Here is an 18,352-nt window from a genome sequence, read left to right as displayed (position 1 = left end):
GCACTATACTCAGGAAGAAATCCTCACAAGAGTATACACGTATCACAGCAAGTGCATTCAGCTTTGAAGGACATAATTTGACCTATGGATTACCTAAACCCTACACAGCAGGTTAGGATTTAACTACAAACATAATTTCCAGTCTTTACACATATGGCTCTCAAACTTTCATTCTATATTCCCTTCCACTTTCTTTAAGCCCTTCTATAAATCCTTCTTACTTCATCTTATTAAATTATAGCCACGTTTGAAAATCTTGAAAAGACTCGTTGCTACCTTTTGCATAGTCCACAGACTGCCGCGCTGCCAACAAACAGTTCAAATTCTTGTTAAGCATTTAAATAACTGAGAGCTGTCACAGCCCTTCATTTGATACAGAAGTCTAACCTGGTTGAAGGCTTCCAGTGAAAGGGAACACACTAGCTTCAGAAGAAATTGCCTCAATTTGGAGTTTGCCCTAAATTTTTGAAAATAATGTCCAATAACTGAACTACATATTTTGTTTCCTTGTAATTTCCAGAGACACAAAGCCAAAAAAACCTGACACACAATAATAAAGACATGTTCAGGAGTGTCACTGAAAGAACCATCAAAAATATCTTTTAGTATAAAGTGAGTGGTGCCTGGCTGGCTCAGTCAGAGGAACATGCGACTCAATATTGGAGTGATGAGTTCGAGCCCCATACTGGGTGTAGAGATTACTTAAAATAAACAAAAATTTTTTAAGAATTGAAGTAATTTGTCCATTTAAGGAATCAAAAACTTACCTGAAGATTTACTCTCTGATGTCTGTTCGAGTTCTCTGAAAGCACTGTATTTATCACCAGGCTCTATGATGAAAAGACAGAAAGTCCATTAAATTTAAGTTTAGGAACCTTGAGATGAAAACTCAAGGAAGGAAGGAAGGCAGACCCGGTTAACCATACATACATGACATGTATTGTAAGCATTTTATACATTTCTCACAAAAGGCCACCACTAAAAAGGTTTACATTTGTAGGTTTATGAATTGACGTGTTTTTACCTCCAAATGGAACAGTATTTTCAGAGGACTTGTCAACTGCAATTCCTTTAAACACAGCATATTTATCCATCGATGCTGATGCTTTAGTTCCAGGAAGTGGCATTAACAAAGAAGGGGCACTAAAAGGGAAAATGAAATATTTCTTAATAACTAGAACACTGAATTCTTCATCATCAAGTAGAAGCTTAGAATTAAAATGGCAAACAGGTACAGCTTAAAATTCATGGCTCCCTGCTTTTAAAGTTAGAAACTATAGGTATTCACTACAGAGGTTCAAAAACATTGCAAAAATTTACTAAAATACCACCCATATGATAATTCTTTGCCTGATTATCTGAAGAGGGGTCAGACCCACACTGACCATCTAATCATCTCTTTAGTAAGCCACAAACACAGTTGGAATGGCACTGGAAATAGATTCTCATAGAATGATGATGCCCTCCTGGAATTTTAACTTCAGTCCATAAAATTGCAAAAGTGAACTGTTCTAAATATGTGTACCCACTACTTTAAATTATGTTAACTTTAATATATTCTTTAAAATGGGTTCAGAATGCAGAGATAGGTTAAGATAAGCATCTATTTATGAAATGTTGTTCAAGCAAAGATGTAAATTGTTCTTATTTGATCTTACTACATTGCTTACTGGCAGTTCACACATCTGATAAGCAGCATTAGAGTTAATACAATTTACATTTTTACAAGGATCAGCGGTTCCAGAAGCTATCTCTGTAGCAAAACAACAATTACTTCAAAATTAGATAAAGATACTTTTGCCTGTGGACATATTTCTCGCTGGATGGAAAAATAGTGTAATGAGTAGTATCTGTGTGGGTAATTCTTGGATGGCTTAAACACATACTATAGAAGCACTTTTTTTTTTTTTCTTATCACACCCAGGCAGCTCCCAGGAAGAACTACTTTACATATGAATGACTACATTCCACCACTAGTTTGTGTCATTCAATACCACACACACAAGTTATATAAATGGATTTCTATTGAGTTCTTTGCCCTGAAGCAAAAATCTTTCCACAGTCATTTAAATCATCTTATCAGCGGCCTACAAGCAAGTAAAAAACCCAGCTCTTGCACATGCATGCTAATGGAGGTCCACGGTGCTTTAGGAGTTCGTGCTATCAAAAATATAATTTCACATCACTACAAAACGCTGCTACATATTTGATCTTGACAAACAGGTCATCATCTGTACATTATAGGTGGATTTTTTTTTAAGTTCTGCAAGTAATTAAACTACAACTCACTGAACAGAATGTTACATGTAAATAAAAGTAATGTTTCAAGGGGGAAAAAAAGTTGAACAATCTGTTTTTCACGAACTGCCAACTTGAGTTATGGTCTTGTAAAGCCCACTGGTAAAATCTACTATCACATTTAATTATTAATTTTAAAATTATTTTCAAGATTGGAAAAAAATAGAGGACCACTTTCAAGGTAATGAAATACTGACTGAAGTCAACAATATGAAATTCCACTCAAAAAAAAAAAAAAGCTGACTCAGACTATAATTTTATGCATATTATAAATGAATAATTCGTTCTTGTTCTGAAATTAAAAAAAAAAAAACCTGTTATCACCATGACAATGTTTAGCCCAGTTATATAAAGTACTTATCTATTCCAAATGTGAAAACTGTTATTTCTACTATTTTTAATACCAGTGAAAGGTACTGAGAGGGGCATTGTTGGGCCAGCGGGATCAAGTGGGATCGGGAGGCACCAACAAAATGGCGGCGGACCCTCCATCTTGTTACCTCGCCTCCGGACTTTCCTGCCACTAGCGGACCTCCCGAGGACAGGTTCTCATGGGGAAAACAGGACCTATGCAGGAAACAGGAACCGCACCTTACCCAAACCCCCATTTAAGTATATAAGCAGTTATAGTCCCATACCGATTCCATCAGTAATATGCACTAATACCTATCACCCCATACAGACACAACCCCTTACCCCTCCCCTTAAAAAGCTCACATGTACTCCCTTTGGGCACGACTTCCCAGGCCCTGCAACTTCGCGGGCCGCAGAACCTTGCTGAGAGTGCTTCCATTAAAAGCTTGCCTTGACCCACCTTTGCCTGGCCTATTTCATTTCACTACCAATTGGATCAAACCTGACAGGTATATTGTTTTAAAATTTAAGAACTTGCATTCTGTTGAATGACTTTAGAGAATTCGGCCACCAAAAAAAAGTGTGTTGTTTTTTCTCCAGGGAATTCATTTGTTTTACAATCACTCCATTTGGCTGCCACAGATGATTTTACTTAGTTGCTTACCCTGCTAATGTAGACACATTTTAGACAACAGGTTTGAGCAATGGACACCTAACCAAGACAAAAGGGCCCACAGCAACCACCTGGCTAAATCCAGGTGGACCCATCAGTTAACCCACCTCAAAATATCCACAGGCCCTAATGGACCAATGGGCTACTTGGCACAGTTAGCAAAAACCGGGAAATTCCATTCGTGGCCATGCCTCCCCATCTTCCCCCTTTAAAAACGGCCCCCAGGCACTGCCTAGTGGCAGAGGGTCTCTCCTGTGCTGTTCTGCCTGCTGCTCCCTTACTGTGTATTCCAATAAACTTCTACTTTTTCTGCCTTAGGTGAATTCTTTGACAGCCAGTGCCCGCCATCGGCTTCCACCCGTCATTGCCCCATATCTGGGGACCCCCATCTGATCCTATAGATGCTACACTAAATACAGCCATTTAGAGGGATCCCTGGGTAACTCAGTGGTTTAGCGCCTGCCTTTGGCCCAGGCATGATCCTGGAGTCCCAGGGTCGAGTCCTGGGGTTGAGTCCCCCATTAGGCTCCCTGCATGGAGCCTGCTTCTCCCTCTGCCTGTGTCTCTGCCTCTCTCTCTCTCTTTCTCTCATGAATAAATAAATAAAATCTTAAAAAAAATACAGCCACTTAAAAAGTAAAGTAAAACTAACCAACTCAAAGCCCCTATACCTTAATCCTTTTTGGATTATTTTATTATCAGTACCCCATGTCTGTGGTGTTTATTATTCCAGGCTCCCCAGTGCCCAGCACATAGTTAAGTATCTTGTGAATGGATAAATGAATGACAGTGCGGACTTCCAGATCCCCTTTCGTGCTGACTCAAGCGCTATTTCTCCTCTGACATCCAGTTCGACACCAATTACTAAGACACAGACTTTTCAGTGGCTGAGTCTAAACCCAGAGGACCCCTCATCATCTCACCACAGTATTCCTATGGCAGCTAAATTTACCCCACACAGTAGCAGGATCACTTTCCTCAGGCCACTTCTTATCTCTAAAACGTTTTACAGATTACACCACAAATCATAAGCCATCCCACACTGGTGCTGCTCTTAACTAATGGATTCTTTTCACAATACTCTCCACTCCAGCCTACTTCTAACACCTTACTTGCCTTTTCATCTTCTCGGACAAACAATGCCCATTGTTGTTTAAAAAAATGCTGCCCAAGGGTCTCCTGGGTAGTTCAGTTGATTAAACAGTCTGACGCTTGGTCTCAGCTCAGGGTCTTGATCTCAGGATCATGAGTTCAAGCCCCTACTTAAATAAAATTTGGAAAAAAAGAAAATGCTGCCCAAAGCAGTCTCACCTAGGCTTAGCTATTTATATCATTTAACAAATATCCCTTTAAAATAAACTCATAATATAGAATAGAGATCATAAACTAGGGAATTCACTATACATATACACATACAAAGACTGAAGGACCACTGCTAAGAGAATTTTACCAGACAATATAAATACCCAGATAAAACTAAGCTTATCACAGGAACTATGTTTTCTGCATTTGTAGTTCTAGAACCTACCCCAATGTTTGGCATATAGCAGATGGTAAGCAAATGTTTCTCAATGAGTAAATAATGAATGTGGATTCTTAGACATGAGCAAAATGTTTTCATGTAAGCATGGAGGTAATCAAGTCAGAACTGAAAAGAGTCTACAAAGTATGACTGTGTATGAAAGTAAACTATTACGTGGAGATCATGCCATGCAAGATTGCCAATATCCCATATGTCTCAGATCTGGCCACCATCTTAGAACTTTCTACACCCAAATTTCAATTTCACCTACTGAGAGTATTTTTTCCAGAGGAGTAAGCCACTAATTTGATGAATCTGGTTTGTAACATTCATAATGCAACACATTCATCCAATAAACCTTTATTAATTACATAATATGGCTAACTACTGCATACATAGCATTGAAAGACTGTCTTCAGGTACAACGGCCTGGTAAGGAAAATAGGTGAACCAGTAATCAGGTCACAGATATTTGTTAAGGCACCAGAGCAGGAAAGAGGGAAGGGCCCTCATCTCTGAGGTGAGGCTTAATGCAGAGGAGTTATTAAAAGCTTCCTATGTTAAACTGATTTTTGAAATAGAACTACAATTAACTATGAGAGAATTCCCAATTGTAAGAGGTGAAAGGTCAGAAGCCAGAAAGAGCAGGATCCGTTTGGAGTCATTCTGGCAAGAGCTGTGGGTAAAGGGCAACAGTGGAGAGAATAAGCAGGAGCCTTCTCCCACGCCAAGCAGAGTTGACAGAGCTGATGGTGGTAAAGGAAAGAGTGGGAGCCAAAAATAAATAACATGTTTCTGATTTGGTGACTGAATATGGTGACATGACTCACCAAGGAAGGGAACAGTGATTTAACAAATTTTTATCTAGCTCTGAGTAGGAAAACAATGAATCTAATTTTTTTGCAGGTAATTTGAGATGCTCTGGGTCATTCAGATATGTTCTACATAGCAGAATGTATATTTTGTTTGAAGGAAGAGCTCTGAGAAAGAAATATTATTATGTATCTATCAGGTTAACGTGTGTGCCAGTGTAGCGGGCTTGGAAATCCCTGTACTTTATAGTCCGGCTTCTCAAATGTTTCTCCTATGTGTCATTTACATTTGTTTGACATATTCTTAAAATCAGGAGAATAATTCATTTCCTAATTTGTAATTGCCTACAATGCCTATCCCTTAGTTCTTGTTACAGTGTATATACAGGAAGCATTAAGAGATAATCAATTGGTTAAAATGGGAAAGATGAGTGATATCGCACAAATAGGAACACAAGAGAAATGGTGTATGTATTCTGACAAAAACAAGTTCCAAAAATGACCAAAGAAATTCCTATTGCTTGCTCAAAGTCTTGTATGTTCCACTCTGTGGAAGAAGTAGTATCTAAAAACTTTTTAAAAATGATGGAAAGGAAAAAAAAAAAAAATGATGGAAAGGTCTTGGCAACATACTAAGTCAGCTACTGTACCTAAAAATGAAGCCAGTACATAAAACATTAGAGAAATATTTAGGCAATTGTATATGCAAATAAACAGAAATTTCAAGGCCTAAAAGTCACTGATCTCAACTTAAACATAAGGGAGACATGAATAAATAATAATATTTAGATTTCTGAATTATTATTTCTGTGGAAAATCAACAGTATGTTATGCTGCAAAAATATCAAATTTTGTGCCCCTGTCTAAAAAGCTTTTCAATACCCAAAGACTTGCATCTCACATGAGAACGTGAAGTCATCACCATACAAGTACACTTGGCTATAATCAGGTTTAGCACAAATATATATATATGCAAGCAGGTGTGTACTGAGAGGAAATAGTAGGGCTGAAATTTTATGTGGACAATGGGAAGAAAACTTACAAGACTAAAAGTATGAATGAAGAGGGAATAATCAAGGGAAGTATGAGAGTAAGAAGTCTTAATCTTCTTACTTAGGCTTCTCACTATGGATGCCTCTTTCTCAATTATTAAATACAATGTTAACTATATTTAACCCTTTTCACCTGTTTCCATGCTGGGAATTACTTGTTTTTGAAGAAGCAGGCAACTCTTGGAAATCACTGAATGAATCATCAAGGGAGCCTGACTTAGAAGCATCTTGAAAATCCTGGAAGTCGTCTTCTTCTGGTTTTACCACCTACGTTTATAGAGAATATTTAAATAGAAAGATTGAATTGATAAAATAGTAAATAACAACCGTTAAACTAAAAAACTACCTTTCAAATCTCCCTATTTAGGTACCTAAATTAGGTAGGCATGACTATCTAATTTTAGAACACACTTTAGATATAACACCAACTCAAGTATCAAAGCAAGAATCTGTCTTGCATTTAAAAAAATTTTTAATTTCTTCCTTTTTATTTTGGAGGAGGTTGGGAGGGTCAGAGAGAGAGAATCTTAAGCAGACTCCACTCCACCCCCAGTGCAAAACCTGACACGTGGCTCAATCTCACAACCCTGAAATCATGACCTGAGCCAAAACCAAGAGTCAGAAGCTTAGTGGCCTGAGCCACCCGGGGGGCGCCTGTCTTATATTTTTAGATAGTTTCTTGTACAAATGGTAAAAGACTGGTTTTAAAGAACTAATCTACACAATTTTATTTTATTTATTTATTTATTTTTTTTAATCTACACAATTTTAAAACAGCTGAATCACGTTTAATGGATTACTAAGAACCTGCCATCTTTCAAAAATATTTTATACGTGATGTAAATTATAAGTGATACAAGCTTGTTATAATCCATTAGTATATGTATAAAGTCAACAATGAACACTGATTCTTAATCACATGCTCCAGAAGAATGAGCTTATACTACACTGTTCTGCACTTTTAAAAAAGATGTAATTAAAAATATAACGTGAAAAAAAAAAACATAACGTGGACATCTTTTCCATGTTATACATGTAGTTCATTCATTTTAATGGTCAAATAGTTTACCACTATATGGATGAAGCAAGATTTATTTTTAAAGATTTATTTATTCATGAGAGACAGAGAGGCAGAAACATAGGCAGAAGGAGAAGCGGGCTTCCCGCAGGGAGCCGGATGCAGGACTCGATCCTGAATCCTATGAGCCGAAGGCAGATGCTCAACTGCTGAGCCACCTAGTCGTCCCAGCAAAATTTATTTAACCTTCCTTCTTCTGAGGGACATTTAGCTATTTCTAACCTTATACTCTAACAAACAATGCTATAACAAATATCCTTGCATATTCTTGCTAACTCAGTTACTATTTCTGTAGTGTGACTGCTTAGGTCAGAAGACACGGACATTTAGAATTTGGGTACCTATTGCCAAACATGCCCTCCAAAGAGACTGTACCAGCAAACCATTTCCCCTACATTTTCACTGACACTATCAGGTTTTCTAAACTTTTTGCTAATCTGAGAAGTGAAAAATAAATGGAAGCATTTGAATTTCAGGTTTAGTAGCTTTCCCAAAGACACAGTCTAGGAGTTTAGTTAACTTTATTAAGCTTGATGTTTAAAATGTATATCCTGGGGTGCCTGGGTGGCTCAGTGGTTGGGCATCTGCCTTCGGCTCTGGGCATGATCCTGGGGTCTGGGATCGAGTCCCACATTGGGCTTGCAGGGAGCCTGCTTCTCCCTCAGCCTAGTCTCTGTCCCTCTCACTGTCTCTCATGAATGAATGAATGAATGAATGAATGAATAAATAAATAAATAAATAAATCCTTTAAAAATGTATATACTATAGAGTACTATTAACTTTTAGCTAAAATTCATATCACTTAAGGCTTAGGAAATTTCTTCATTTTTTAAAAATAATAATTTCGTATTGTTTTACTACTGTTTAATTTTCACCTCCAGTGTCCATCCATAATACAGCAATCTTCTCTGGGTCCTCAGAAAAAAAGCCACCCAGATTCACTTTCAGGGATTATTTGGAATATGCACGGCATCTCCAATTACCTGATTTGCAGGGTAAGTTGGCATGAAGCCACTGGAAGGCTGGGCTGCAGCTCCCCCAACTGGTCCAACAAGGTTAATGCCCATGACTGGCTGTCCAAGGTTGAGGGGTAGGGAGCCTGCAGGGCCTGAAGACATCCCAGTTGGCTGACTCACCGCAGTAGGCAAAGTCATAGGAAAGCCACTTAAAGTTGGAACAGGAGCGGCTGGAAATTGATTTAAAGCATCAGGACTCATGGCAGGAACACCCCTCTATACAGAATAGAAGGAAAATGGAAACATTTTATGAGATTGCAAACCACATACAATCTAAATCCAGCAAAGTGAGATGTAAACGTAAACTCTGTAGTCCTGGTATGTTTCCACTGACTCCGACAATTCATGAATTTGATACAAGAAAATAACTTACAAGGTTAATGTAAACCTAATATCAAGCAAAAAAAATGGTCAGCATATCTCAATTGTGACACTGTACTCTCTGATGAGTTTGGTTAACTCATAATCAAATCATTGTACATGAGAAAAATTGCTACCAAGCCAAGAATACTTTACATCTACAGAATTTTAAACAAGGACTTCAAAAACAGAAAGAATAATTTCATCTACTACGGAATAACTTTCAAGTTCAGAAAGGATATAGTTAGGTCAAAGAATGTTAATATATATTAAATAGCCTTTAAGCAAAAGAATATTTTGCTGGTGTGGGCATCATATAAACCATACATTTTTGAAGTACTGTATCCTAAGAATAATCTAAATTTTAATGTACAAGGAGTTCTATAATGTTATAGTCAAAAGGATGTACATTAAAAACTTATTTGCTCTAACTTAAGAAACAGTGTCTACCTGTGTTACTGCTATCATGGCGAGAACAGTATAAAGTTCCTCCTTAGTAAGTTTGCCAGGTGTAGTTCGATTAGCTAAGGCCCAAATCTGTCCAAGGGTTTCCCTGGGAAGTCCAGATGACATCAGAATGGGATAAAGTTTAGCAGTATCTATTCCAGTTGGAGTCATTGTGATTTCTAAAATTTTCTTATAGGCATCTATCAAAGGAAAGACCAGATTACAAATGTAAATATATTATACGTGATTGCTCTTTTTTGTTGTCATTGTTGCTTACACATGAATAATCTTAAATCAAATTGCTTTAATAAAACTGAAGTCATGTCAAGGTTTAAACTGCTGTAAAGATTATTCAAAAGGAAATATGCAACACACAATGAGGGTCTGCAGCTTAGAAGACAGACTGGAGTTTGGTCCTAAAGATGAAGATTTGAGGCTAAAAGTCAGACAAATCTTATAATTCAGGAGAACATAGTAACAACACTAAGATGGAGGCAGTATAAACAGATGCTTTGCACTATAAAAGAGAAGTCGTAGAGTAATGATTGTGGGAAGAATTTGAAAATAGCAGTGGGGAGGCAAGAACTATACCAATACCACCTGTCTCCTCCAGTGATTAGAGGAGGTAAGATGCTATGGGAATACAGCTTTCAGAAAAAGCCACACTTTCAGTCAAGGTGAGAAAGTAGAGCATGTGTTTGAAATAAAAGGAAGGGACTGCTGAGGAGTTTTTCCACAATCAAATGGGGTTTCCAAAGGACAAAGTGGGAAAGGTGTTAAGAGATGAGGCTGCCATATAAAACAGGATACTAATATCACATGGGACATATTTTTATACTAAACAATTATTTATTATTTATCTGAAATTCAAATTTAAATGGATGTTATGTTATGCTTGTTTTCTAAATCTGCTAACCCTAGTTAGAGTAGTTTTGGGGGATGAAACTGGGTAGAGCTAAGGCAGACAGAATAAAAATGTTTAAAGCAAAAATTTTACATCTAGGATTTAAATATGGATTAGAGATTAGTAGGCAGGCCATAAGAATATATATTTTGGCTGGGAAATTATGTGTGCATACATGTTTGGAAGCAGGGAGAAAGAAATACAAACTGGCAGAAAATGGAAGGAATTCTAATATATACTAGATCTGGGTTATGTTTGTTTGCCTTGAAGACACAGAGGAAGAAGATGCAAACTGTCTAACTGGCACTTGGAAGAAAACCTATTATTTTTATGTACAATTGAAGTCCCATAGGATTTGAGACAATCAGCCTTTCAATTGGTGAGTATATGATTATGATGTAAAGTAGACATTACTGGTGTTTTCCTAAAAGAAGTTCAGCTACAGTTTTCCAGGGGTTGGCAAAGTAGAGCAAATCGAACACATTACAATATATTAAGACTGATTAACATATGCTGCTATAATAGTCGTTACTGTAGGCACATCAACTGTGGCTCAATAGACTATTTCCTGGTATAAAGTGAATACTACCACAAAATACACACCTTAGTGATTTTTTTTTAGCTCAGCAGTAATATTAAAGAAAAAAATAAACACCACTTTCCAATGTTGAAAAAGGTGCCACTTGGTCTTTTACTTCACATATTACATGACAACTCATAAGACAAATATATTTTATTTATTTTATTTTTTAAATTTATTTATTCACGAGAGACAGAGACAGAGGCAGAGACACAGGCAGAGGGAGAAGCAGGCTCCATGCAAGGAGCCTGACGTGGGACTCGATCCCAGGTCTCCAGGATCATGACCTCTAAACCGCTGAGCCACCCAGGGATCCCCGACAAATATATTTTAAAATATAAAATTAATCACCAAGAGTTCAGAAGATTACATTAAACATATTAGTACTACCCTTGATAAGTTATTAATAATCTATGAAATTTTTAAAAGCACGATAAATCCAAGCAATGCTTTTAGAATAGAAGTCTATAATGGTCAATAAAATATTAAAGCTGGGATCCCTGGGTGGCGCAGCGGTTTGGCGCCTGCCTTTGGCCCAGGGCACGATCCTGGAGACCCGGGATCGAATCCCACGTCGGGCTCCCTGCATGGAGCCTGCTTCTCCCTCTGCCTGTGTCTCTGCCTCTCTCTCTCTGTGACTATCATGAATAAATAAATAAAATCTTTAAAAAAAAAAAAATAAAGCAAAATATTCCTCCCTCATTTGTATAGCTATAAGCCTCATATATAAGGCTTCCTAAGAAACACCAGATCTTTTTTTTTTTTTTTTTTTTTTAAGATTTTATTTATTTGAGAAAGAGGGAATGAGCACAAGAGGGAGAAGGGGCGGGAGAAGCAGACTCTTGGCTGAACAGGTAGCTCAATGTGGGCCTTGATCCCAGGACCCCAGGATTGTGACCTGAGCTGAAGGCAGATGCTTAAGCGATTGAGCTACCCAGGCACCCCAAGAAATACCAGATCTTTTTTTTTTTTTTACCAGATTTTTTAATTTCTGTACTCTTTCAGAAAAAAAATAAACAAGAAAAAAGTTAAAATTTCTCCTGCATATTTTGTAACCCAGCAGTAAAAATTCGCAACTATGTTTTCAACATTTAAATCAAAATATCCAAATAGCAACCTTGGACAAAGCAGCTTTTTTTTTTTTTTTTTTTTTTACCTGGAACCAAACTTTCATTGTAAATCCAAGGAGGCATTCTGGGCTGAACAGGATCCTGTGAGGGAAATACTCCCACACCTAGAAGATAAGAAACAATATTTAATGCACATAACAGTCCAGGGAGAAGACTGGGGAATTGTACTGAGTTACCCTTTTTTTATAAGAAGAGCATTGGCTGAAGATACTAAAAAAAAGCCACCAATACAATGAGAAGATTTGATTTCTAAACAACTCTTTTACATTAGCTATTTCCTAAAGAGTAAGTGAAAAAAACTAAGATCTACCAAATCAATATTTGGTAGAACCAGACGCGGCTTGCACCATTTCCCAAATGTTATGAATTAAAGGAGAAAATATGACAGCTGGTGGTTTACAAATTACACATGTAAAAAAAATGTAATTGCTCAAGTTTTCCTTGCAGCTTTTAATGGCATTTCTTTGCAAAGTCTTACATATATATATATATATATATATTTTTTTTTTTTTACCTAAATATGACACTGCTGCCAGATGTATAAGATTTTTTATTTTTATTTAATTCAGAAAAAAATCCTCCAAAAGTTGCCTCCTAGGCTGCGCAAATTCTAATTTATCTCTGCAGGCTGAGTTGATAAAAACTTGGATCTTTTAGGCAGCAGTGTGTAGGATTTATTTCAGAGAAGCAAAACTATATATATTCTCATTGGTGACTTTTCCCATTAAATTTTAAATTTCAACCCTTATAGAAGATCAGAAAGTATAAGAGGGGAAGAAGAGTTTTTTAAAATAATAAAAAAAAAAAAACTTAAAATCAGGAATGATTCTGATTTAAAAAACTGGTTATCACAAAATTTTTAAAAGGAGTAACTATGCTGAAAGAATTCAGAGCAAAATCATAGAGGTTAATTGGAGAAAGAAATGCATTAAAAATATTTTAAGCAAAACACTGATTAGCAAAATCAAGCAGCTTTCATTTTAAGATTAATGCTTAAGGTGTTAGCATTTGAGCGACATTTGGTTAAATAAACTTTTTGCTGAATATTTCATGAGCTCACCACTCTCTTCAATGGACAGGTTTTGGTCTGAAGTTTTTTCTGCCTCTGCAGTGGTGGTACCACTTACACGTCCATCTACAGCACCCCCGTTTTTGGCCGTTAAACTGGGATGGTTCTTACTGGAACCTGGGCCTAGGGCTTTGTGCCCAACTTCAGAGGTATTTAATTTAATTTGTTCCTGCCCCGACGCACTTACATCACAAGATACTAGGAGCTTCTCCTCCAAGGTAGGGCCTAAACAAACAGCATGAAGGGTTATTTGTATATTAATTGCAAATTTCTGTTTTTTTCAATCATCCACTTCCACCCCCAGATTCTAAGGGGTAGGCCCTGCCACACATAATGTAATTTTTGAAATAATCCAATCATTTTTGGGTGTGTTTCTACTTCAGCTGACTGAGGAAGTTTGGACTAAGTACATGTCTGCTAGGATCTATGTCTCAAGAATTAGTAACTGCCTCCCTCCCATCAGTTCACAAGTGAATAAAACTAAGGTACAGTTTAAAGTTTTGTCCAAGAACACACTGACAATAAATGGAGAACCCAGGCTTCTGAACCCCAAATGCTCTACCACTGAACCAGAGACTTTCTGATGCAGCTTTTCTTGACTCATTATTCTGAACAAAATACTGGTAATTTTCCCAAACCAGAGTAATCTTTAGAAATCAGTTTGGTTTTTAAAGTTCGAAGGTGGTTTACATAGCTCCTAATTGAGGAGCAAAAGTTTTAAATCATTTTGCTGGAAGGTGAGGCCCCCAGGGGGAAAAAAAAAAATCTAGATTCTTATTTTGAATTTCAATAGTACTCATATATTCAGGTACATGTTTCTTTAGCAACATCAGTGTATTATTCTACTTATATAAGAAAAGTAAATTACCCAAGATTATCTTAAGAATGCTTTCATTAGTATTCTAGGAGTTACCTGCTTTCTGTACATTGTATGAGGCTGCAGCAGTAGAGAAAGAAGGAATTTGCCCGGGGCCACCATGTAAGGCCAAAGACACTGGAATCTGACCTGGAGGGAGAGGCTGTGTTCCAGCCTTCTGTGTATGTAACTGGCCAAGTGGGGTGGTGGGATGGAAAGACTGAAAAGGCTGGGAAGTGGAAGGAACACATGTGGGCACTTCAACAGGCCCCTGCATAAAGTCACTGAACTCTTCTTCATCAAGAAAGGCAGATGATGGGGAGACAGTTTTAGTAGAATGAGATGATGTGGGGTAATCTGCAAAATGGAAAATGGCAATGAAACACATGGAAATGAAAATCAACAAGGAAAAAAGAAATTAAGATGTAGTACAATTCCAAAAGAATATACTAAAACATGAATAGCAGAGGTGAACAAGAAATAACATGAAATGAGAGTCAAGTAGAATTATTAAATGAATGAAAAACACTTTGATATCTATTTACATACATTTTTTTCTTTTCAAAAAGCAGTTTTAAAGGTATTTTACATTTTGTTCAAAAACAGAAAAAAGTAAAACTCAAAATTTCCTTCCTTAATTAAGTTCATACCACTTTTTCCTGCTGAGACCACTAATAATTTACATCATAGTGATGATTACTTTTGACATCTGAGTGATTTGCTGGATAATATCCTCTCAGACCAGTATGTACCACATATTAGCAAACCTATCTCTATGCTGTTTTTTTAAAAATTTTATTAAAAAAATTTTTTTTTTATCTCTATGCTGTTGAATACGTTTTGGACAGATACGTACTTTGATGATGAAATTTCATTATGCCAGTTAGAAACAATGCATAATATATTCTTGACATTTTTGATGTATCACACATAGTCCGTACTTTGCATTCATAGTTCACATCAGTAAAGTTACCACTCGAGGAATGAAAATTACAAAAGAAAAGAACATTAAACACAATACCAAGATGGTACTGTAAAAAGCATCAAAAGTGGGACATCAGGGGATCCCTGGGTGGCTCAGCAGTTTGGCGCCTGCCTTTGGCCCGGGGTGTGATCTGGGGTCCAGGGATCGAGTCCCGCGTCGGGCTCCCTGCATGGAACCCGCTTCTCTCTCTGCCAGTGTCTCTGTGCCTCTCTCTCTCTCTCATGAATAAATAAAAATCTTTAAAATAAAAAAAATTGGGACACCATAAAATGCTGAGTCAAATAACTCAACAGTCAATTTAAGAAAGTAAACCCAGACTGAGGACTATGTTTAAAAGATCTTTGGCTCTAAAGTCTAGAAACATCATTGCAGCTTTTTACTGTTAAATATGAGACTTACTTATATAATAAATCTTCTCCACAGGGACTTCATTTAATATTATTTTTGCTTCTTCACATTTTTTCAAGATCCACAAAATTTATTTTAAATAAGTCAACTTTTAAAAACTAGAGTCACACACAGAGAGGCAGATAAAGGCAACATCATCCCTGACTATCTTCATCTCTGCCCCTCCACCATCTGCAGCCAGCTTCAAACTGGACTACATACCTCTCAATCTGCCTTTTTTGTTGTTGTTGAGGAATGGCTAACACATAACATTATATAGTTTCAAGTATACAACCCAGTAATTGGATAATGGTATATACTGTGAGATTATCACCACAATAAGTGTAATAACCATTTGTCACCATACAAGGTTACAAAAAACTTTTTTCCCTCATAATGAGGACTTTAAGCCAACTTTCAAATATGCAATACAAAATTACTGATTACAGTCCTCATGCTGTACATTAGAGCCCCATTGATTATTTATTTTATAACTGTAAGTCTGATCCTTTTGACTACTTTCACCTATTTCACTCATCTCCCATCCCACCCTCCACTTCCTCTGTCAACTACATTCTGTTTTCCTGCCTTTGTTTTCTTTTTCAGATTCCACATACAGGGGATCCCTGGGTGGCTCAGTGGTTTGGTGCCTGCCTTTGGCCCAGGGCGTGATCCTGGAATCTCGGGATTGAGTCCCGCGTCGGGCTCCCAGCATGGAGCCTGCTTCTCCCTCCTCCTGTGTCTCTCTTTATCATAAATAAATAAATAAATAAATAAATAAATAAATAAATAAATAAATCTTAAAAAAAAAAAAAGATTCCACATACAAGTGAAATCATATGGTATTTGCCTTTCTCTGGCTTATTTCACTTAGCCTAGTACCCTCAAGGTCCATCCATGTTGTTGCCAATGGCAAGATTCCATTCTTTTTTAGGGCTGAGTAGTATTCTCAGAATACTGAGTAGTATTCTGTTGTATATATATACCACATCTTCTTACCAATTCATCCATCAATGTATGTGTTTCTATTCCTTGGCCATTGTAAATAATGCTGCAATGAACATGGGGTGCGTAGATTTTTTTCAAGTTAGTGTTCTCATTTCCTTTGGATAAATAACCAGTAGTAGAATTGTTGGATTATATGGTAGTTCTATTTTTAATTTTTTGAGGAACCTCCACAGCTTTCCACAGTGGCTGTACTGACCTACATTCCCACCAACAATGCATGAGGGTTCCCTTTTCTCCACATCCTTGCCCAATACTTGTTTCTTGTCTTTTAATGACAGTCATTCTAACAGGCATGATGTGATTTTCATTTCCCTAACGATTAGTGATGTTGAGCATCTTTTCATGTGTCGATTGACCATTTATATGGCTTCTTTGACAAAATGTCTACTCAGGTCCTCTGCCCATTTTTTTTTCCTCTGCCCATTTTTTTCCGTCAAGTTTTTTGTTTTTTGTTTTTTTGCTATTGACTTGTATGAGGGTTTTTTTTTTTTTTTTTAAGATGTATTTATTCATGAGAGACACACTGAGGGAGGTAGAGACACAGGCAGAGGGAGAAGCAGGTTCTCTATGGGGAGCCTGATGCAGGACTTGATCTTAGGACTCCAAGATCACGATGTAAGCCAAAGGTATATGCTCAACCACTAAGCCACCCAGGTGCCCCAAGTTGTAAGAGTTCTTTCTATATTTTGGGTATCAGCCCTTATGGATATACAATTTGCAAATATTTTCTCCCATTCAGCTGATTGCCCTTTTGTCAATGGATTCCTTTGCTATGCAGAAAGCCTTCAGTTTGATGTAGTCCCACTTGTTTATTTTTGCTTTTGTTGCCTTTGATTTTGGAATCTGATCTCAAAAAAAAATATTGCCAAAACCAATGTCAAAGAGCTTACCACTTATGTTTTCTTCTAAGGGTTTTGTGGTTTCAGTTCTTACATTCAAGTCTTTAATCCATTTTGAGTTAATTTTTGTGTACGGTGTAAGACAGTAATCTAGTTTCATGCTTTGCATTTGGCTGTTCAGCTTCCCCCAAACCACTTATTGAATAGACTGTCCTTTCCCCATTGTGTATTCTTGCTTTCTTTGTCATAAATCGTTGACCATAAATATGCCTGGATTTATTTCTGGGCTCTCTGCTCTGTTTCACTGATCTATGTTTTTGTTTCTATGCCAATATCATATTGTTTTGATTACTACAGTTTTGTGATATACTTTGAAATTAGGGTATGTCATGTCTTCAGCTTTGTACTTCTTAAGACCACTTTGGTTATTTGAGGTCTTTTGTGGTTTCATACAAACTTTAGGGTTGCTCTATTTCTGTGAAAAATGCCATTGGAATTTTCATAGGAATTGCACTGAATCTGTAGATTGCTTTGGGTATAACAGGGACATTTTAAAAATATTAATTCTTCTAATCCATGAGCATAAAAAGGTATCTTTCCTTTTTTTGTGTGTAACCTTTTCAATTTCTTCCATCAATGTCTTAAAGTTTTCAGTGTACAGGTCTTTCAACTTCTCTATTAAATTTATTCCCAGGTTTTCTGTTCTAGTTGATGCAGGTGTAAATGAAATTATTTTCTTAATTCCTCTTTTTGATAGTTTGTGTATAAGAAGTGTGATAGATTTCTGGGCTCTCAGTTATAGAGTGTATAGAAGTGCAATAGACTTTTGCATATTGACTTTGTATTCTATAACTTCACTGAATTTATTTACTAGTTCTAACGTTTTCTTGGTGGTCTTTAGGGTTTTCTATATGTAAAGTTTCTTCACATTTTTAACTACTTTATTTTATTTTTTTAAATATTTTTATTTATTTGTTCATGA

The 18,352-nt window shown here is 36.8% G+C and overlaps 1 protein-coding gene across 10 annotated transcripts in view; it reads right to left on the bottom strand.

The window, feature by feature from the left end:
* SYNRG (synergin gamma) overlaps positions 1-18,352 on the bottom strand; it is an 84,176-nt gene that overhangs the window by 35,582 nt on the left and 30,242 nt on the right. For 4 of the 10 annotated variants that reach the window (XM_077852268.1, XM_077852266.1, XM_077852267.1 and 1 more), the window contains exons 7-14: positions 14,209-14,508; positions 13,287-13,520; positions 12,253-12,330; positions 9,616-9,812; positions 8,773-9,021; positions 6,845-6,978; positions 1,025-1,143; positions 768-830 (exon numbers count right to left, since the gene is read on the bottom strand). In XM_077852268.1, the coding sequence (XP_077708394.1) occupies positions 768-830; positions 1,025-1,143; positions 6,845-6,978; positions 8,773-9,021; positions 9,616-9,812; positions 12,253-12,330; positions 13,287-13,520; positions 14,209-14,508 (1,374 nt within the window). The remainder of the gene's footprint in view (positions 1-767; positions 831-1,024; positions 1,144-6,844; positions 6,979-8,772; positions 9,022-9,615; positions 9,813-12,252; positions 12,331-13,286; positions 13,521-14,208; positions 14,509-18,352) is intronic. The other 6 variants (XM_077852272.1, XM_077852275.1, XM_077852274.1 and 3 more) reach the window with 3 other exon arrangements.

The sequence above is a fragment of the Canis aureus genome, chromosome 16 (assembly GCF_053574225.1).
Source record: "Canis aureus isolate CA01 chromosome 16, VMU_Caureus_v.1.0, whole genome shotgun sequence".
Lineage (NCBI taxonomy): Eukaryota > Metazoa > Chordata > Mammalia > Carnivora > Canidae > Canis > Canis aureus.
This window is presented reverse-complemented; position numbering and strand designations above follow the sequence as displayed.